This window comes from Nicotiana tomentosiformis, chromosome 7 (genome assembly GCF_000390325.3).
Source record: "Nicotiana tomentosiformis chromosome 7, ASM39032v3, whole genome shotgun sequence".
NCBI classification, from domain to species: Eukaryota; Viridiplantae; Streptophyta; class Magnoliopsida; order Solanales; family Solanaceae; genus Nicotiana; species Nicotiana tomentosiformis.
This window is the reverse complement of record NC_090818.1, coordinates 84,200,542-84,222,361: the sequence shown is the minus strand read 5'-3', so window position 1 is coordinate 84,222,361 and position 21,820 is coordinate 84,200,542. Positions and strand designations below refer to the sequence as shown.

Sequence of the window (21,820 nt, the reverse complement as noted above, 5' to 3'; positions counted from 1 at the left end):
GGATGAGAATACAAAGCAACTAATCAAATAAGTCACAAAACTTAAACGTAGGTTCAGCAGGGAATTAGAAGCAAGTTCAACACTTAGTAAAAGAGCACATAGACGGCCACATATTGAAAGAGTTAGGGGAAAAACAAGTTTGCAAGATTGACAAAGATTATCATGCATAAGTGCATAATACTAACAAATTGAAACCTAAAAGGTCCAAATTATGCTAAGTATACATCCTAGTGTCAAAAGACAGACATGTTAACACTTATCAGGGAACAAGACAACATTCAGACATGTTACGGGAACACACATTATGACAAGTCAAGTAATCACTTAAGGAACAAGGAATGAAGTGAGCCAAAGACATGCTGGGGGACATATTAGCAGGGAAGCAAGGTCATAATTGATAGAAAAGTCTTAACACATATTAGAACACATTACATATGCAAGATAATCATTGTAGAGATTCAGAACATAGTGAAAATAAACTCATATCAAATGGCAAACGTAGGCATTCAAGTATTGACCAGTAGACTAATTAACTAGGGAAAATCTAAGCTATGCCAGGGATTCATCTTAAAACAGTTCAAACATGGTAGGGAAAACAAGTTGAGATAACTGTTCTATAATTTAAAACCATCATTAAAGGGGTATGATCTCAAGTGAGCATGCTGAGTGACACAATAGCAGAGAAACAAGTCATAGTTAACAGTGAAGGTCTTAACACAGGTTACTACAGATGTGAGGCATTCATTATAGAGATTCAGGACAAAGGAGGTAAGCATATTCATGAATATTCAGACACCAATTCACTAGCTAAACGAGCTTAGGAAGGTTCAGATTATCCAAGTTAGACATAGACAATATCAGAACTAGCAGCATTAGGAGGAGTTAAATGCTAGAGAGATTTAAAACGAGTGTAAAGCTAACAGAGTTATGCATAAAAGTAGCCCAGAAACATATTAAGCCATAGATTTCAGAAGTGAGAGCACATGCAAATCAGAGACACATAAAAAAATAAAATTGCAAAAGATCAAGAGACTTACCAGTTAAACGGATTATAACAAAGAATAAAAATTCCACAAGAACCCAGAATCTCAATGCGTCAAAGTTCCCAAGAGCTTCAAAAGAACTCCGGGCAATGCTCGCACCAAGGGAAAGTTCGAATAACAGAATCTCAGTGGCCTTGGCTTTCAGCCGGCCAAAATGAAGTACAGAACAAGGTAATGAGGGAAACAAAGCTCCAATTTTTAGTGAAAGTATATCGATTCCAGTCTGCTTTAAAGGGGAAAGGGGAGGGATTTATATAGTAGAAAAATTAGACGAATAAATAAGGAAACAAAGTAAATAAAAACCAAAAATAAGGAAAGAAAACATGCAAAATCGATTCAGATCAATTTAGGAGAGAAAACGGATAAATCCTAGTTTAGACGAGGAACAAAAAATGGTCAAAATCTCGCTGAATCGACGCCAAGGAGTCTGATAGTTAATGTATCAAGTAAGAAACATGAAGATGATACAGAATCGGAATCAAACGAACATAACAACTTAGCTTCCATAAATAATCAAGTAACCAGTATTTGTAGCATTCAAAAGATGGTAAGTAACTGCGCGTATGCAAGAAAGGAAAGGAATCATGGATGGTTTCCATGTAATGTCGGATTGGGACCGAGATTTGGGTGAGGACGGATAGGGTTTAGGTTTGAGAGGTGAGAGCGTGTGAGGATACAGAGGCGGTGGGGTGGGGATTTTTGTCTCTAGGGTTTGGGGTATTGGGGATATAAGGAAAGGGTAGGTTAATTATGAGTCGTTGATCATTTAAGATCAAGAGCCAAGATTGAACGGGGCAACGGGGTGGGCTATTAAGCGGGTCGCGACCGGGTATTGGGTTAAGAGGTCGTTTAGCTTTGGGCTGGGGTAATTGGGCTAGGTATTTGAGTATTTAGGCCATTCATTTGGTCCGAAATTGATTTAAAAATTGGGATGTTGTTTAAATACACAAAATTAATCAAAAATAATTTATAAAAGTAATTAATAAATAAAAAATATTATTTGTGCACTAAAAATGATTAAAAATAATAACTTAACATTATGAAAATATAAAAAGCTATTTTGGCACAAATAATATAATTATACATGAATACAGGTTATTATTGCAAAAATATGCAATTAGCCTAAAATTGCAAATGCAATTATAGAAATATGAAGTAAAGTATTATAAAACGTATATATTGGTGTAAATAATAAGTTTGTATGATTAAATCATCACAAAATAATTTAAAGGATAATTATTAGATAATTATATAATAAAAATGTCGAAAGAAATTGATTTAGAGCTTTAAAAATTATGAAAAATTACAGAAAATGCTTGTATAGGCTTGTAAACTAAATGATGATGCAAATATGCCATTTTAAAAGTATATATGCATTTTTAGGAAATATGAGGGAAAAATTGGGTATCAACAACATATCCTTCATAAACCCGAACCTTTGGGTAGGCTGGCCAAATGGACCATCAAAATGAGTGAATTTGACATAGAATATAAATCTAGGACTGTGATTAAGTCATAAGTTTTGGCCGACTTTGTGGCCGATTTCAGTCCGGGATTACTACCTCTGGCAACCAAAGAAGCAGTGATGATGTCAGAATCAACATCAGGAGTTTGGACCCTATTTACGGATGGAGCTTCCAACGTAAAAGGGTCCGGGCTTGGCATAGTATTAACCACACCTTCGGGAGAAACCCTAAGGCAGGCCATAAGAATGGTTCCTTTGATTAACAATAAAGAGGAGAATGAAGCTTTAATTGCAGGACTCGAATTGGCCCGGGGACTAGATTTCGAGGTCATAGAAATCAAATACGACTCCTAGCTGGTGGTAAATCAGGTCTACAGGATCTTTGAATCCAAAGAGGATAGTATGCAACAATACGCAGCGAAGGTTCAGCCTCTGTTTGGTCGATTCCGGGAGTGGTCAATTACGCATATCCCAAGGGAAGAAAACATGGAAGCAGACACATTATCTAACCTTATCTCATCACAGAAATAAAGGGATCAGATTCTGGTATGGTAGTACAGCTTATGCACTCGGTTCTAGATGCAGATTGCTAACACGAGGTAAACACGACTAATTTGGTCTGGCACTGGAGGAATGAGATCATTGATTATCTGGAGCGCGGAAAGTTGCCTAAAGACCCTTAGGCATCCTGGGCACTGCACGCTAAAGCAGCACGATATAGCTTCAAAGGAGGCCAATTGTACAGGAAATCTTTCCAAGGCCCGCTGGCTCGATGCTTGGGAGCCTCTGAATCCAATTATGTTATGCGAGAAGTTCACGAAAGGATCTGTGGAATTCATTCGGGTGCAGATTTCTTGGTACTAAAGTTGGTAAGGGCAGGATACTACTGGCCCCAAATAGAACAAGACGCCAAAGCTTTTGTTCAAAAATGCGATTAGTGTCAACGCTACGCGTCGTTGGTACATCAACCAGCAGAACCATTGCACTCGATTTTGTCACCATGGCCGTTCATAAAGTGGGGAATTGATATCGTCGGACCACTGCCGTCGGCCCTTGGTAAGGTAAGGTTTCCTTTGATTTTAACTGACTATTTTTCTAAGTGGGTTGAAGCAGGTCCTTATCAGAAGATCGATGAATGTGAAGTGGTGGATTTCTTGTGGAAGAACATAATTTGCAAATTTGGGATACCAAAAGACATAGCATGTGACAACCGGCCACTGTTTATAGGCGCAAAGGTCACAAAGTTCCTTAAAGACTTGAAAATCAAAAGGATCACATCTTCTCCCTATCATCCGAGTGCAAATGGTCAAGCGGAATCAACGAACAAAGTGATTATACAAAATCTCAAAAAGAGATTGGAAGCAGCTAAAGGAAAATAGGCCGAGGAACTGCCTGGAGTACTATGGACGTACCGAACAATGGCCAAGTCGAGCACAGGAAAGACTCCTTTCTCCCTTGTGTACGGAGTAGAAGCGTTGATCCCGGTGGAAGCTGGGGAGCCTACCTTGAGATATTTCCAGGCAAATGAAGAAGCAAACAACGAAGCAATGTTGGTCAATTTGGAGCTGCTCGATGAGCGTAGGGACTTGGCGCACATAAGGATGCTAGCTCAAAAGCAGTGAATAGAAAGATATTATAATCGAAGAGCCAAGCTTCATTTTTTCAAAGTGGGAGACTTGGTTATAAGGAAAGTAACTCAAAACACCCGGGAACTCAATGCAGGGAAGCTAGGTCCAATATGGGAAGGCCCCTACCAGGTTTCAGCTGTCATCGGAAAAGGTTCATACGAGTTGGAAAATCAAGATGGAGAAAAGTTTCCAAGCAACTGGAACGTGGCACATCTCAAGAGATACTATTGCTAATGAACATTACCTGTACTAAAAGTATGTGTTGTACTCTTTTTCCCTTCGTCTAGTTTTTGTCCCAATTGGGTTTTTCTGACAAGATTTTTAATGAGGCAGCAACGGAAAGCATACTACAAAGAAGGTTTCAACAACAGCAATAAGACCGTTTAATAACAAGGCATACAAGCAAAGAACCACTCCGGAGCAGTTAGATAATCTTTTGCTCGTTAGCAAAGTTCCCACCGGGAAGTTAAGTTTGCTATCAAACAAAGATTACCCGACCATTCACAAGTATAAGCCACTAGGGGATTGTTAGATAATCTTTGGCTCGATATCATAAATTCCTAAGGGAAAGTGAAGTTTGTTACCGAACTGAAGATTATCTAGCAATTCATTAGTGGAATCCTCGAAGGTGTCAAACTTCCAGTGTTCTAATTTGCATTCTTCACATTCAAACACTGGGGGAATGATATGAGTATACAGCAACACTGTTGCTTCGAACAGGATACGAAACCCAGAAGCATAGTTATTTTATCGGGATCGGGGACTGCGCGGCCAGCCCCGTAGAAACAAGTTGTACAAGTTAGCCACAAGAAATGACAATTTCCTTTTAGCATAACGAATGATTATGTACTTTTTGAAAATGAAAGAAATAAAGTAAAGTCCTTTCATTTATATCTTGTTTCTTATCTGAACAATGAATTGAATTTGTCATTTGAAAGTTAAACAAGTATTCAAATGTTAGTGTCATAATGAACAGGAGACGTCGTCTTCAAGAGCACCGTAAACAAAAGAGGGCCCTCTCTTATGAAAACCCTCACGATAAAGGGTTGATTTCAGAAGAACTTGTGCTCGATATCCAAATACTTTTGGGAGAAAATACACCCAAAGCCTTGCATAATCAGACGCAAACAGAAAAACTTGCGCAAAACACTTAAACGAGAAAGGACGTAAAGATTAAACTTGCATAAATGTTCAAACAAAAGAACGCAGAAAGACTCATACAATACTTGAGCAAAATGTATTTTTATTTACAATGAATGTGCCAAAATGGCACAAGTACAAAAGTGGGTAGATCCGCATAAAGAAATGAAAAGCTAAGATGTTGCATCTCCGGAACTCGGAGGAAGAGAAGCATCTGCGCCCCCAGGAGAAGTGCGTAGATCCGCCGCCGGCTTGAAATCTTGACCTTCATCATTTTAGCCTTCAACATCTTTGCCTTCAGGTTCCTATTCAGTTCCCGAGAATTCGGAATCGGAAACAGAAGAACCAAAAGCATCAGGCCTGACCGGAATACCCCATTTAGCAGTTGACTCCAGCTAACGGGCTTTAGCAATTTCTGCATCAAATTCAATGACACCCCCTTTAGCCTCTTCCAAGGTTTCTCTCACCATGCTGTACATAACATATGTTGTTTAAACAATGAGGGAAGCCGCTCGGTGCTTGAGTTCTTCATTAAGTTGGTCAACCTCGGCAGAATGATTTTCCCATGCGGATCTAACGAACCGGAGGCTAACATCGAGATCACGGATAGTAGAGCTGAAAAGTCTATTATGCTCAATTGTCCTCTTTATCCTCCAATTGGTCATATTTCACCCCAGCAGCAGCAAGACTTTCAGTTTTTGAGTTCAAGGCTGCTTCCAAATTATTTAATATTTCAGCAGAGGTAGCCTCGCGATCGGGTGCAGCAAGAACGACACTATGGACTTCAGCCCATTTGGCCCTAGCCTCTTCAAATTGAACCCTCAGCAGGGAGATTTCTTGGCTAAGGGTCTCTACTTCTTGCTCGCTTTGCTGCAAATGAGCCACCAACACAGCAGCCTCAGCAGCTTTGGCTTCCCATTCTGAGAGGCGAGCAACAGTTTGGTCCTGCTCGGCCAAAGGTTGATCCCACTCGGAGGTAAGTTCCTCTTTATCCCGAATCAACCTTTGGAGGCCCTCAGAAGCAAGGAAATTGGCATGCAAAACAAAAAAGGCAAACTCAGAATACTACTAAATCAAAGATAGAAGAGATAACAAAGGAAATGAAGAATATACCGCTGTAGCGTTGTGCATAGCATTGTTTAACAAGCACTCTCCCGAGAGAGCTTGTATCTTTTACCAATATTTTTCTGAAGCCAAAGGCTTCAGATAGTTAGAAAGTTCCACTGACCGAGATAGCAGATTGCATCCGATAGAGACTGAGAGAGTAACGCCCCTCCTCTTTTGCGGATCTTCTGAGGAGGCATAATTTTACCCCAAGTTCTCATGAACTGGGGACTGGGGGAGAGGAACATTCTCTTTTCGGAAAGATGCAGTTAGTGGAGATGATGTAGCAGTTGCTGGTAGAAGAGTCGGTAAAGAAGGAGATGAAGCTAATGGCATTGAAGGATGAGAAGCGGTTGTGGCAAGAGCAGTACTGGGTGTTGGTTGCTCATCAACCAAAGATGACAGGGACCCGGTGCTCAGCTTAACATTATCGGCTACAGCGACTGGGATCCAGAAATGGATTTGGCATTTTCCACCATCTCAAACTCCCCCCAAAGTGCCAAGGCATCATCCTCGGTTAATGTAACTAACTCAATAGATTGAGCAGTCTGTTGAGCTGAGAAAGGCCATCGTCTCCTATGTAGAAAAGCCCCCTCCTCACTGGATTCCCCATCATCGTCAATCGTCACGGTTTTTATGGACGGCTCGTGTGAGGGGCTCATCACTACAACTTCCAGAGATGAATCGGGAGCGGCATTATTTGCCCTTTTATTCTTTCCCCCGGCCGCAGAGGAACATTTTCTTTTTGGTTGCTTGTTCTCCAGCCGGGGACTCTGAGAAGAAGCACTCGCACCAGAAGCACGCCCGGAGATGCCTGTCTGTGTAAAAGCCTCCTGCAACAACCTCGCCACATTAGCAGGATTAGCCAAAACGTCCTCCTCGAGGATGACAATTGAGCCCTGGGGTAGACCTGAATTCAACAGGAGAGAAAATTCAAACAACTTTCTTATGTGAAAAGGTAAAAACAAGATGAGTTCAACTTACCATGATTTTTGGCCTTCCACCTGTATTTTAGGGACAGTTCTTTCCATGTGCAGGTTTCGGGTGTAGTAACGTCTAAAATATTTTGGACCCATTGGTCCAAACCTTTAACCCTAGGTGGAACCCACCGAGTCGCTGAAACAGGTAAAGAAAGAAGAGTCAATAATAATGTGGAATGATCTTTAATAGAAGAAGAAACAAACGATAGACTTATGTGTGCAGTTCCATAATTCCGAGAAAGCCTGAGTCATGGTCGGGATGATGTCACTGGTGGCTACTGAAATGAATCATTCCATCCACCAACGGTCATTGTCATCATCCATGTTGGATAGCAGTGCATGGTGGCCACGCTTACTGAAATTTATCATTCTCCCGCGGAAGATTTTGGGGGAATAGAGATTCATTATTTGAGTTAAAGATAGCTCTTCTCCCGTTTCCTGGCACAAGCATCAAAGGCAAGCGATTGTCCTCAACACGGAAAGGCTTACCCGAGCCAAGCACACCTGATAGCAGAGGCAGAACTCCATAATGACAGAGTCAAGCTCTTCGCTCAAAGAAAACGCTTCCAAAGTGAAGGAATACATGTAAAAATATGTAAAACCCTTCTTGGGTAAAGTTATCTGCTCCGCCAAGTCGGGAGCGATAATGTTCAAATCTTCACAGTGGCAGTCTTCCTTCAAAGCAGGTATATTGGAAGGATAGATAAAAAAGAATATACGCTAACAGATCACATACAAGGGTGAGCAGAAGAGTACTTCTCTTCAAAATCTTTGGTGGTAATCAGATTCTTTGGGATGATGGTACTCACTGTAGGGGGAGCAGCATCATCAATTTTGCTTTTGTTCATTGAAGAACTAGGGTTTCTTGAAGAAAAGTCATTTTTTTTATCAGAAAGAGGGGTTTTCTCTCAAAGAATGAAGCTAAAGAAAGGTTAAAGTCGAAGTATGAGTTGAGTAAAGAAAGTCTTAAAAAATTAAGAGTATTATGAAGTGTAAATGAAGGAGGTTGATGCGTATAAGTAAATATATATGCGGCTAACTTCTTGGCTATAATTACCTCGATAACCGGCAAAATTTATGCTAAATCATGGGATGACGTGTGTTCGGGGCATTAAATGCAGAGAGACATGCGTCTAATCAACCGTCAGAAAATTTTCATAGGGGGTCAGTAAATTTCTCGCCAAAAAAAAATATTTCTATCAACTTCCCGGTGACACAAAGATTTGCCACCAGAAAGCAGGGGGACTATTTGTATAGGATAAAATATATTATATTAAATGATCATGTGAGGAAGTGACACATGGAGCCGAAAGCAGAAGATAGTTGAAACCGAAGACAATGATCTCGTCTGTTACTGGAGAGAATGATACTGCTACCCGGTAGCATTTAATGAAGAATATTCTACAACATTAAGTATACTGCCCGTTACAAGAAATATGGTGTTCACCGTCCGCCGTTACACATTCTTTAATGACCCTCATAATTGAACATTAAAGAGGAGCTTGATCCTAAGGCCTTGTTCCGTAGGTGCATCTATAAATAGTGAACTCTATTATCGTTGTAAAGGACACAAATTTTCTGGCAAACATACGCTACACTCTATTCATTGTTGTCGTATCCGGAAGCCCTGCTCCCGAAACTACTATTTCTGCTATTTCGTCTCCATCTCAAGGCTAAGTATTTTATTTTTTATCTAATTCATCTATTATTTCAGGATCAAATTAATTCGCTTGTTTAGAAACCATGTATAAATTTAACTGTACCGTTTTAGGGGCAAACAGGCATATAGGAAACTTCTTTGACATTACAGTGTTTTGCGGTAAAAGTATAAAAGTTACTGCCTATCTGATATGGGAAAAAGATCTTCAAGATATATATTCTTATTTACTGAGATATTTAAGAATATTTTGTTGATATCCTCCAGGATCCTTAAGGTAGCTGGCAGCAGTGATTTTATGAAAAAGATATTCACGTGTTTGAGAGTACTTCTATAATTAGGATTCAAAAATATTTGGTTACCTAATTTGGGGTTGACTAATGCGAGTATATATTTTTTTCATTGTCTTGCAGGAATATTTATTAACACAGATTGAGAGCATAACATTCTGAAAAAGAACAATTCAAGCAACTTGATTATTGAAGTATTCAACCGTCACCATTGTTGAGTGTGTGAAGTGCAGTACTTGAGGAGTTGGTTCTTAAAAGTTCTCTGGTTACAATTTGTTGTATTTTAGTTCATTGTATTAGGTTATCGAGTTGTAATCTTTGATTACTTAACACTTTAAAACAATTGTTGTTCGTGTGAACTCTAGTTTCTCAAGTTAGAGTGACTTGAGAGTGTATAACAGTCGTGGTACTGTTTTGGTAGGTTGTTTTGGATTGCAAGAGTTATAATCTAATATTTTCTTTTCAGCTCATTTATTTTAGTGGAGTTTGAGTTAAATCCTATGGGATAGTTCGTGATTTTTGCACCTTTTGAGCCAGATGATTTTTCACGTTAAATCTTATATTTTTAGTTATCAGTTTTTATATTACTATGTACTTAAATAAAGAACTAAGGAGATAGGCAAATCATAGGAAGAACTCACTTTAACAATTGGTATCAGTGAAGATTCTCCAAGAACTGGTAAACACCTTGAGAGATTCTGAAAAATGAATGTACCACCTGAAATTAATGAAGGACACCTTGAGAGAATTTTCTAACTGCAGAAGACTATGAATTGTGCATCATAGTCAATAGAGTTCCTCTTGGTCCCACTAAGCAAAATGAACAGAAAGAAGATGTACCCAAAGTTCCTTCTGAATTAATGACAGCAAATTTCAGGATGATGGAAAAGAATATTATGGCCAAGAAGATTTTCATTTGTGGCCTTGGTCCTGATGAGTACAACAGAATATTAGCTTGCTCAAATGCTAAAAAATTTGGGATGCTTTTCAAACGGCTCATGAAGGAACAAATCAAGTAAAGAAGTCACGAATTGAAATGCTAATGAGAAATTATGAATTGTTCTCAATGAAGGATATTGAACCCATTCAGGAAATGGTTACAAGTTTCACTATCATCATTAATGAATCAAGTCACACGGAAATGAATCAAGTCACACGGAAAGATATTTACCTCTAAAGAACTAGTTAAAAAAATTTTGAGAATTCTTCATGCTATCATGAAGCCGAACAGATGGATACGATCTCACTAGATGAATTGATAGAAAACTTGAAAACTCATTAAATGAGAAAGCTGGAGTTACGCAAAGAAGAGGCATCATATGATAGATGTTATAAGTACAAGAAGATGGATTACATGATGAAAGACTGTCCAATATGGAAAATTGAATAAAAAAGAACGAGCTGAGAAAGAAAAAAGGGATAGACCAAAAGAACGTGCCTAAAATCGTAGTAAAAGTCAAGAAAAAGGATTCACTAAGGCGATAAAACAGGCCTTCCTGGAAGCCTATGAAGACAATGAAAATAAAGAGAAGGAAGAGAGTGATAGTGAAGCTATATCTCTATATACAATAATTGAGTCTGAGGAACTTGAAAAACATTCCAATATGTCACCACTTGTATAGTTGGAATTTCCCATTGAAAGACCTCCAGTATTCAATGGACATCATTTTGATGAATGAAAGATGCGTATAGAAGTGTTTATCCATGCCACTGACTATGATCTATCGGTGATAATCAATCAAGGACCAATGGTTCCAGTGAAGATAAGCAGTGATAGAATTGATAGGGTTAAGAAAGATGAAGAATACAACACTGAAGATCATGAGTTAATTCAAAAATGTACAAAGCCAAAAGATATGCTCTACAGAGGTCTTCAAAAGAGTGTGCTCTACAAAGTGTCTTCATGTCATCTACGAAATACATATGGGATCTACTGACAGTAGAGTAAGAAAATGAAGATATTGAACTTGCCCTGATGGCACTGTCAGATTTGAAAAGCAACACTAAAAAGAAGTGCTACGGATGACAGCATTGAGTGATTCAGATTCTAAAGATGACTCAAGGAAGGTAAGCACTTCTAATCTTAAGAAAATATTCATATGATATCTAAAATATAATTAATGTCCATAATACTTACCTTGATGAGTGAAGTTGGCACGCTAAGTGCGGGAAATAATTAATTAATAAGCAACCTTTCTAGTGTAAAACTTGATTTCAAGAGATTTAAAACAAACTAAACTGAACTTAAAAATGAATCAAAACCTTTTAGGACCAGGTTCTTATGCTAACTTCTTAAAAAGGAACACTTAGAATGTAACTTCAAGAATCAAAAGGTCAACATGATAATGAAAAGGCAAAAATTAGTAATATCTAGATTAATCTTGAAAGAAAAATAATTAAACTAAAAGATAGCATGCATGATGCAAATGAAAGAAAGAGAATTCTTAAGGAAAATCTGAATAACCTAATTTTGATATTTCTAGACTAAGCAAGTAGCATAGGTCATTTGATGCTTTACAATGGCTGAAATAACCGCAACACAACTAAGTCAGGAATTGGCTGCAAAAAACACGTATCAAGATTTGACCCCAAATATTCAGAAATTCATAATAATAAACTATATACTCATTGTAAAAAAATGAGACACTATAGAAATAACTATTTTGCCCAGACTAATGCCCAGTCTAAGAAAGTTCCTGATCCTCCCAAGTTTGCAAAAGAAAAGGAAAATGTTAATCCTGTCACACTTGTTCAATCAAAATGGATTAAGAAAAATAAGATTGTAAAATTTGCTGCTTGCCTCACTAGGCAAAAAGATATATTACTCATCTTTTTTCTCATAAGAAGGGACCAAGCTCATCTGAATTTCTGAAACTAATAAATGATTGTTGTTGCATGCTGATGAGCTTAAAATTACTTGACATTTAGACTATGTTTGTGTTCTTAATCTAGTTGATTTGATAGGGGCTTTGCCTGAATTATGGTCTAACATGTTACTTTTCGGTGCAGGTGTTGATGAGATGATAAATGGACAAATAATGCACAAAGTGGGAGAAAAATAAGATGAGGAAAGAAAGAAAAAGTTGCGGGGCTGCCCAGCTGAAGCCTTAAACGCGCATCTGAGCGCGCACAAGTGACTGTCATCCTAGAGGTGATGCGCGCCCATGAGCGCGCCCAACCACCCAGGTGTGTGGCCTCCGCCTTCGAAAAATTTAAGTCAGACATAATTTTGTAGTTTTTGGAAATTTTCCTTGACCTATATGATTCCTAAGCTCGTCCAAACTAGGTATCTTGAATTTTGGAGGAACTTTTGGATAGAAGAAGGCAAGAAAACAATAGAGACTTTGAATATTTCATCTGAATCGTTCAATACAAAAGTTTGTTTGAATTCGTGGGTTGTAATGTTTTATTGTCCTCTTAATACTCTTGTAATGAACAATTGCTACTGAATTTCCAATAATCATTCGTAATTGATATTCCTAGTTCATTGATAATTCAAAATCAAAGGTTTATTTTTCTGAATAGTGTTAAGCTGAAGATCTATTTGACTATTCTTTAAACCAATCCCTGTGGAGACGATTTAATAACTATACTATCTTTAACTAGCGAGTCTAAGTTTTATACACTGATTTTGTGCTCGTCAAATTTTGGCATCATTAGCGGCGATTGGCGATCAATAGTGTTCATAATTATTTTCGGTACTATTTCAGGAACTTATTTTATTTTATTTTTGATGTTTTTCTCATCTGTGTGTAGGCAACAGGTTAAGTTCGGTGGTGCATGACTCGTTCCTCTTCCAAGGAATTGGTTTCATACAATCTAGAATTGGACAAGCACTGGCGGAAGTTTAGAAAGGAGAGAGAATCAAGTGGATCCTTCTTGGGTCACACTTTGACTCAAGATAAAATATTAAACAATAAAAAGGATGTGGTAGATTTAGCTGCAAGAGAGGCAGCACAACAGATAGAACAAGTTGCACGGTTAGCAGCTGAAGCAGCCCTTAGAGCTGCTGATGAGACTGTCGAAGATGATGGAGGTCTAATATTCAATCTAAATCGACCCATGGTTGAAGATGAGTTTTAAAATGCGACTCCCAAGGTAGGCAGATCATTTGATAACTACGCCAGACCAGTCTACAACTAGCGAAAGTCCAGTGTGAGGCCCTCACTCATCGATGCTAATAATTTTGAACTCAAACAGTGAGTCATACAAACTATTCAAAATAATTGTATCTTCAGAGAAAAATACAGCGAAGACCCTAACAATCATCTGATGGACTTTGATGAGATCATGAACACTTTCCGCTATAATGGAGCATCACACGATACTATGTACCTCAGAGCATTTCCTTGCTCACTAAAGGATGATGCAAAGCAGTGGCTACAGAGTCTACCTACGGGGTCTATCCGTATGAGGGAAGAGATAACTATCAAGATCCTAGACAAGTACTTCTCTGCTGCTAAGACTGGAAAGATGAGGAAGGAGATTCAGAATTTCAGCCAAGGTGAAGGAAAAACTGTGTTCGAAGCATGGAAACAGTTTAAGGAGTTATTATAAAGATGCCCCTATAATGGAATGGAGCAATGGATATAACTCCAGGATTTATGGGATGGGTTAACTCCTTCATCGAAAAGGGTACTGAATAGGGCAGTGGGAGGTCCACTAATGAAGAAGACTCCAAAAGAGATTGCCACTCTTCCAAATGAACTATCTGAAGACGTAGATCAATGGCCTACTGACCAAGGGGATCAAAGAATGTCAGCAGGGGTGCAATAAGTAGAATCATCTGTTACAATATATGCCCAGATTGTAGCTATGGCTAAGGAACATCAAGCAATTGATGCTGGCCCAGGTGCAAAGTCAACCACAGTCGGGGTATGATATTTATTGAATATGACACCTAACACATGAGTGTCAAACCTCCACAATAGAGGAAGAAGTGAATGCAGTGGAAAAATTTTGTAGAGGTAACTAGCAAGGATGCAATAACTTCAACTCTACAGGATAAAGACATTTGGGTTTCTCATGTAGCTCTTCAAGTGGTAGTCTAAACTCATGGTAGCAGCAAAATCCAAGAGCATCATGGCAAGGACCTCCTAGTTTCCAAAATAACAAAGGCAACAGTACCAGCCTCCACAGCCCAACCATTCAAGTCTAGAGGATCTGATGAAGGCGTTCATCAACAAATCAAACGAGAAATTTGAAACTCAGGGTACACCCATCCGGGAACAAGGCGCAGCCATTCGGGAGCAGGGCACTGCCATACAAAATTTAGAAAGATAGATGGGGCATATTGCAAACATATTGTCAGAAAGGGCCCATGGGACTCTTCCTTCAAATACCAAAAATAATCCAAAAGAAACAATCAAAGCTGTGTCTCTAAGGAGTGGCAATACGTTAGCAGATCCTATTGCAAAACCAAAGGTTGAAAGGGTGAATAACTCAACCAAAACAGCAGAGGAGTAGATAATTGGTGTTTCGTTTGGCACGGAAAGCACCAGCGAAAAGGAAGCCAGTAAGCAAAAGCCAATTAGTGAAGTTGAAGAAAGCAAACATATGCCAGTGTTACCATTCCCTTAGAAGATGAAGCGAAAAGAAATTATATAGATGCTTTGGGAAATTCCTAGAAATGCTCAAACAGTTGTGTGTGAACATCCCATTCACAGAGGTGCTCACCCAAATGCCTGTCTATGCTAAATTTTTGAAGGAAATCCTTTCGAGTAAAAGGAAGCTAGAGGAAATGACAATGGTAAAACTCAACGCACATTGCAGTGCCATCCTACAAAATAACATTCCTCAAAAGTGTGGGGATCTTGTGAACTTCACTATACCCTACCCGTTGGGGAGTGAGAAATTTGACAAGGCCTTGTGCGACTCAGGTGCATCCATTAACTTAATGTCATTGTATGTTTTTAGGAAACTGGAAGGAGAGCTTGGAGTGATAAAGTTTGTGCCGGTATCATTGCAACTGGCCGATCAGACCACCATTATACCAAATGGAATAATCAAGGAAATTCCAGTGAGAGTGGACAAATTTGTGTTTCCTATGGACTTCATTATAGTAGACATGAAAATGAATAAGGAGGTACCCCTAATTTTGGGAGACCATTCCTTCGCACGGGTAGGGCAATTCTTGACATATATGAGGGTCAACTCATGATAAGAGTGGGAATTAAAAATGTAGTTTTTCAAATGAAGAGAATGAAGAAGTACCCGTATGATGAGGCGTCTGCCTACTCATGTTTCAAACTGGATGTGGTAGGGGAGTTAGCTAAAAATCATAAGCTAGAGAAGCTGGTAGGTGATTCATTAGAAAGATGCATTACTCAATCGAGTACATTAGAGGATGAAGAACCTGAGATCAAAAAAGAGGTTGAGGCCTTGGATACTGATAACCAAGTGGTAGATGAAGATGAATTTAAGAAGGAAATGATTAAGCCAAAGCTGGAGTTGAAAGTACTCCCAACCCATTTAAAATATACTTTTCTTGAGACAAATAATTTTTTTGTGATTGTCTCTATTGAATTTACAGGTGAACTGAACACATGCTGGTGAAATTGTTATGGAAGCATAAAAAGACAAAGGGCTGGAGCATAGCTGATATTCAGGGAGTTAGCCCCATAATCTGTATGCAAAAAATCTTGTTGGAGGAAGGTAGCAAACATGTAGTACATCCCCAATGTAAACTGAAATGAGGAAGTGGTGTAGAAAGAGATACTCATATTGCTATATGCTGGTATAATATTTCCCATCTCCGACAGCCCATGGATCAGCCCAGTACAGGTTGTGCCAAAAAAGGGGGGCATGACAGTAGTGAAGAATGAGCACAACGAATTAATCCCTACCAGAATCGTTACTAGTTGGAGGATGTGTATAGATTACAGAAGGCTGAATGATGCAACTAGGAAGGATTACTTTCCTCTGCCTTTCATTGATCATATGCTAGAAAAGTTAGCAGGGTGTCGATGCTACTGTTTCTTAGATGGTTATTCGGGGTACAATCAAATACCCATTGCTCCCGAAGATATCGAAAAGACCACGTTCATTTTCCCTTCAGGAATTTTTGCATACTAGAGAATACCTTTTGGACTTTGCAATGTGCCAGCCACATTTCAAAGGTGCATGATATCCATTTTTTCAGATATGAATGGGAAGTGTTTGGAAGTGTTCATGGATGACTTTACTCATTTTGGGGACAACTTCAATGACTTTTTGAGGAATCTGGAGCTCGTGTTGAAATGTTGTGAAGACACTCGCCTAGTACTCAACTAGGAAAAGTGTCACTTTATAGTCAAGGAGAGGATAGTTTTAGGCTACAAGGTGATAGTTGAAGGCATCGAAGTCAGCAGAGCTAAAGTTGATGTGATTGCTAAGCTCCCGCCACCAACTTTAGTGAAGAGCATTAGAAGTTTTCTAGGGCATGCAGGATTTTATAGAAGGTTCATCAAGAATTTCCCCAGCATCACCAAGCCCTTAACGACATTACTTTCTAAGGATGTGAAGTTTGTGTTTGATGTGGAGTGCCTCCGAGCATTCGAGTTGATCAAGAAAAAGCTAGTGAGTGCTCCCGTAATTGTGACTCTCGAATGGAGGGAACCTTTTGAAATCATGTGCAATGTCAGTGACGTGGTAGTGGGGGCAGTATTGGGGCAGATAAGAGACAAAATATTCAGACCCATCTACTATGCGAGCTAGACTTTGAATGATTCCCAAGTAAACTATGTTACCACAGAAAAAGAGTTCTTTGCAGTGGCATTTGCTTTTGACAACTTCAGATCATATCTAGTGGGGAGAAAAGTGATAGTGCATATCGACCACTCAACATTGAAGTATCTGCTGAGCAAGAAAGAGTCAAAGCCACATCTGATGCAATGGGTATTGTTGCTGTAAGAGTTCGATCTTGAGATCAAGGATAGGAAGGACACAAAAAACCAAGTGGCTGACCATTTATCGTGATTGGAGAAATCACTTGTAGAAACTGTGGAGATAAGGGAAAACTTCCTAGATGAGAAGATTTTTCCATTGTAGCGGTCTCCAAAAGACCGCCATGGTATGCTGATATAGACAACTTCTTGGCTAGTGGGTGGCTACCGCATGACTTTCCTCTAACTAGAAGAGGAAACTGCAAAGTCAGGTAAAAAGCTACTTTTGGAATGACCCCTTTTTGTGTAAATTATGTGCAGATGGCATGATTCGGAGATGTATACCAGAAGGAAAAATGGAAAGCATACTATCCCACTATCATGACGGAGCAGCTGGAGGACATTATGGAGGAAATAGGATAGTAGCAAAAGTCATGGAATCTAATTTCTACTGGCCGTCCCTGTATAAGGACGCAAGATATTACGTTGCGGCATGTGACAAGTGCCAACGGACAGGTAATATTAGCAAGAGGGACGAGATGCCTCTGAACTCTATTCTGGTATGTGAAGTCTTTGATGTTTGGGGCATCGACTTTATGGGTCCCTTTTTATCTTCCCATTCATATGAGTACATCCTAGTGGCTGTTAACTACGTCTCTAAATAGGTCGAAGCAATCCCTACTATGACTAATGATGCTTGTGTGGTATGTGAATTCCTATGGAAGAATATATTCACCCGCTTTAAGACACCCCGAGTCATCATCAATGACAATGGGTCACACTTTGTCAATAAACAGTTTGCAACACTACTGTCTAAGTATGAGGTGACTCATAAAATAAGAAACTCGTACCATGCTCAAACTAGTGGGCAAGTAGAAGTAGCTAACTGTGAACTTAAATAAATTCTGGAAAAAATAGTTAGTGCTTCCCGGAAATATTGGTCAATAAAGTTAGATAAAGCTCTATGGGCATATAGAACAGCGTTCAAAACAATAATAGGGACTTCACCATTCAAGCTAGTGTATGGAAAATCATGTCATTTACCTGTGGAGATAGAACATAAGGCTTATTGGACAATTAAATTACTTAATCTTGATCTTAGTCTTGCAGGTGAACACATAATGTCACATATGAATGAGCTGGAGGAATTCAGATTGGACATGTATGAGAATGCGCGAATTTTCAAGGAAAACATGAAGAAATGGCATGACCGTCTGATTAAACCAAAAGAATTTCATGAAGGGGAAAATGTCTTGCTATACAATAGTAGACTCAGATTGTTCCCCTGAAAATTTAAGTCAAGATGGATGGGTCCATATATGGTAAACCATGTATCGCCATATGGAGCGATTGAGATCCAAACCGTGGAAGGAACATAGAGTTTCAAGGTGAACGAGCACAGGTTAAAACCGTATTTTGTTGGAGGATTTGCCAAGCAATCCTTGAGCATCATAATCAGTTGAGTGTGCTCGACTGAGTCAAGCTGACGACTATAACTCAGAACTACCTCTAACCCTTTTTCAAGTTTATTTGTTTTCTTCCGATGTTTGTAACGTAGGTTAGATAGATTTCATTTTTCTATTTTAGAAGAGTAGAAATTTATTGTATTGTATGAGTTGATGTAGTTGCAGGTATGTAAATGTGATGGAATGGATAAGTTGAGGTCTCAAATGGGCACTTTATGCACGTATATGTGCACTGCAGTGCACCTGAAGGGGTAAAACGTGCATTTGAACGCACAAAAAATGGCATTTGTGTGCCCTAGATGTGCGCAGCCGTGCATGAGGGGCGTTGAGCATACATCTGACTACACACACATCACAGTTTGTCTGCCACATGTTCTCGGCAGCACATGACCTGACCCGAGCGCGCACCCAACCGCGTACCCAGGTAAGTTTTCCTTCTTATTTCTTTTTGACCTGTTTCTCTTCTCTTCTTATTCTCTTCGCGTCTTTTCTTTTCAACACCAGACGACATGCAAAAGAAAGCAAAAACACCCAAGGAAAAATAACCTAACTCTACCATATAACCCAACCGCCCAAATCACCCCTCTTTTTCCCCCTCTCATCCTCGCTTCCCCTCTCCTCTTCTGCCCTAGTTCACATATTGTGCTTCCTCAGTTGAATTCTCAGGTATGTACACTACTTTCTCTCTTTATTTTTTTTTAGGGTTCAAGATAATTATTTTAATTGAGAATGATGCAAGTTGTGTGTATGTGTGGCTTTATTTACACTCGATTGGGTTGGTATTGTAGTCACTCTAAGGCTAATTGCAAACTTTTGATGAGTAAGAGAAATAATGCATGTGAAGTGTTTCATTTAATGCCACAATGGTGATTATGGTAGTTTTAATGTGTGCTACCCGACAGTTTTCACTTTAAAGTTGAGGGTTGAACTTGTGATGGGTAAAATTCGTCATTGCAATGGAATTGATAACATGAGGAAGAGACCTAGAATACACGAGTGTTGACATAATATGGGGTGAAATCTGAGTAACCCATTGTTACTATGTGTTTGTGCACTCACTTCAATGAAAAGGAAGACTCCGAGCACTTCCACTGGTAAGAAGGTGGGCACGTCCAAATCAAAAGATGTGGGTACTTCTAGATCACGTGCTTCCGCATCTTCTCGACCCTATGATCATAACAAGTTTGTCTCCTGGGATGCTCAAGACCTGTTTAATAGCAAAGTGGATAAAACGCATGTGACTGAAAGGGAAATAGACATACGGACCCTCCTTAACAATTGTCCCAAGATACATGATGAGTTAGTCTGCCGGGGGTTGGGAGTGTTTTTCGAAGAATCTAATGAATCCAATTTGGCTGTTGTAAGGGAATTTCTATGCGAATTGTCTAGAATATGAGGATTTCAATTGAGAATGATGCAAGTTATGTGTATGTATGGTTTTATTTACACTCAATTGGGTTGGTATTGTAATTACTCTAGGGCTAATTGCAAAATTTGGAGGAGTAAGAGCAACTATGCATGTGGAGTGTTTCATTTAATGCCACAATGGTGATTATGGTAGTTTTAATGTGTGCTACCCGACAATTTTCACTTTAAAGTCGAGGGTTGAATTTGTGATGGGTAAAATTCGTCATTTCAATGGAATTGATGACATGAGGAAGAGACCTAGAATGCACGAGTTTTGACATCATATGGGGTGAAGTCTGAGTAACCCATTGTTACTATGTGTTTGTGCACTCACTTCAATGAAAAGGAAGACTCCGAGCACTTCCACTGGTAAGAAGGCGGGCACGTCCAAATCAAAAGATGTGGGTACTTCTGGATCACGTGCTTCTGTATCTTCTCGACCCTATGATCATAACAAATTTGTCTCCTATGATGCTCAAGACCTATTTAATAGCAAAGCGGATAAAACGCCCGTGCTTGAAAGGGGAATAGACATACTGGCCCTCCTTAACGATTATCCCAAGATACATGATGAGTTAGTCCGTCGGGGGTTGGGAGTGTTTTTCGAAGAATATGATGAATCCAATTTGGTTGTCGTAAGGGAATTTCTATGCGAATTTCCTAGAATATAAGGATTATGTGTGTACAGTGAGGAAGAAAAAGGTTGACTTTTCGAAGGAAGCTATCCAAAGGGCCTACAGCTTACCAGAGTATGTGGACCAAGTTTTTGAACACAACCACTTTGTGATGCACAACAGAGAACCATACCCGCAGGCTATGTTTTTTAAGACTATCATGTGTACCCGAGAAGGAGGTGGTGTTGTTAATCAGGGACCATAAATTTTATTCCGCCTCACTAACCACTGAAAGGAAGTGTTGGCTACACATCATCAATAATATATTAATGCCATCGCGGAACAAGACTAAGGTGAATGGTCCCTGGGCAGCTCATATATGGTGCTTGGTCAATGAACATGACTTTGATGTGACTAAGGCTATTTATGATGATACGGAAATTCATTGTCTGGTGCAAGGTATGGGTTCTTTTTCCCTTCGTTAGTCACCCATGTGTGCCGTGTGGCAAGGGTACCAGAAAATAAAGCCACGGATGAAAAGGTAAAGCGGGAGGAGAAATTTCATGCCGATAAAGATATCATTAGGAAGGAACATGTCGTTGCTGCTGAAGATGAGAGTAAGGATTCGGATGAACCCGTGGAGGAAGGGACGTAAACATGGAAGTGGTTGATGCTAGTGCACCAAGTGAGCAGGTTGCCGGGGAACCATCAGGCAGTTTGTGGGAAACGCAGATGGTTGCGTTGGAATAGGAGATGGCTGGAATGCGCACTTCCGTGGAAGGATTGGACACTCGAGTGGAGTCGTTTGCTGGGAAAAATGCAAAAGCAGAGAGGAAGATCATGGCATAGCTGCGTGCACTTAGTCGGGATTGTCACATGGACCCCGGTACAGTCTCCAACAAAGATTGACCAAGTCAGGGGAGTTTCCTTCACCTTTGCATTTTAATTCTGTGACATGAGAACATGTCACTAGTTAAGTGTGGGGGTGGGGTTGTAAATAGTTTTTATTTAATTACTTTCTAATTGAAAAAAAATGAAAAAAACAAAACCCCAAAATATTTTATTTATATATTTCTAGGATAACTTCTTGACTTTTACTTCCATGGGTTTCTTGTTTGGTTCTTTACCATGTTCGTAATATTTTAAACCAAACACTTTCTAGAG

At 39.3% G+C, this 21,820-nt stretch overlaps 3 protein-coding genes across 3 annotated transcripts; all 3 read left to right on the top strand.

Annotated features, from left to right (window-relative positions):
- Window positions 1–659: 659 nt before the first annotated feature.
- Window positions 660–3,887, top strand: LOC138895920 (uncharacterized). Its single transcript, XM_070180677.1, has 2 exons — window positions 660–768; window positions 3,622–3,887. Exons 1-2 carry the CDS (start codon window positions 660–662, stop codon window positions 3,885–3,887), a joined length of 375 nt encoding a protein of 124 aa, XP_070036778.1.
- Window positions 3,888–3,926: 39 nt separating this feature from the next.
- Window positions 3,927–4,668, top strand: LOC138895919 (uncharacterized). Its single transcript, XM_070180676.1, has 2 exons — window positions 3,927–4,126; window positions 4,470–4,668. Exons 1-2 carry the CDS (start codon window positions 3,927–3,929, stop codon window positions 4,666–4,668), a joined length of 399 nt encoding a protein of 132 aa, XP_070036777.1.
- A 10,268-nt stretch (window positions 4,669–14,936) lies between these two features.
- Window positions 14,937–18,458, top strand: LOC138895918 (uncharacterized). Its single transcript, XM_070180675.1, has 5 exons — window positions 14,937–15,392; window positions 15,506–15,763; window positions 17,083–17,182; window positions 17,491–17,685; window positions 18,280–18,458. The coding sequence occupies exons 1-5, from the start codon at window positions 14,937–14,939 to the stop codon at window positions 18,456–18,458; spliced, it is 1,188 nt and encodes a 395-aa protein (XP_070036776.1).
- The last annotated feature ends 3,362 nt before the right edge of the window (window positions 18,459–21,820 follow it).

Bases quoted from the DNA above. Each gene is read 5' to 3' on its own strand.
- LOC138895918 (XM_070180675.1), top strand. From the start codon at position 14,937: ATGCTCAAACAGTTGTGTGTGAACATCCCATTCACAGAGGTGCTCACC. The intron at 17,183-17,490 runs GTATTGTTGCTG...AATTATGTGCAG, and splicing joins AGCCACATCTGATGCAATGG to ATGGCATGATTCGGAGATGT. The intron at 17,686-18,279 runs GTAATATTAGCA...TTAGTCTTGCAG, and splicing joins TGACAAGTGCCAACGGACAG to GTGAACACATAATGTCACAT.
- LOC138895919 (XM_070180676.1), top strand. From the start codon at position 3,927: ATGGCCAAGTCGAGCACAGGAAAGACTCCTTTCTCCCTTGTGTACGGA. The intron at 4,127-4,469 runs GTGAATAGAAAG...TTAATGAGGCAG, and splicing joins AGGATGCTAGCTCAAAAGCA to CAACGGAAAGCATACTACAA.
- LOC138895920 (XM_070180677.1), top strand. From the start codon at position 660: ATGCTGAGTGACACAATAGCAGAGAAACAAGTCATAGTTAACAGTGAA. The intron at 769-3,621 runs GTAAGCATATTC...GGGTTGAAGCAG, and splicing joins AGAGATTCAGGACAAAGGAG to GTCCTTATCAGAAGATCGAT.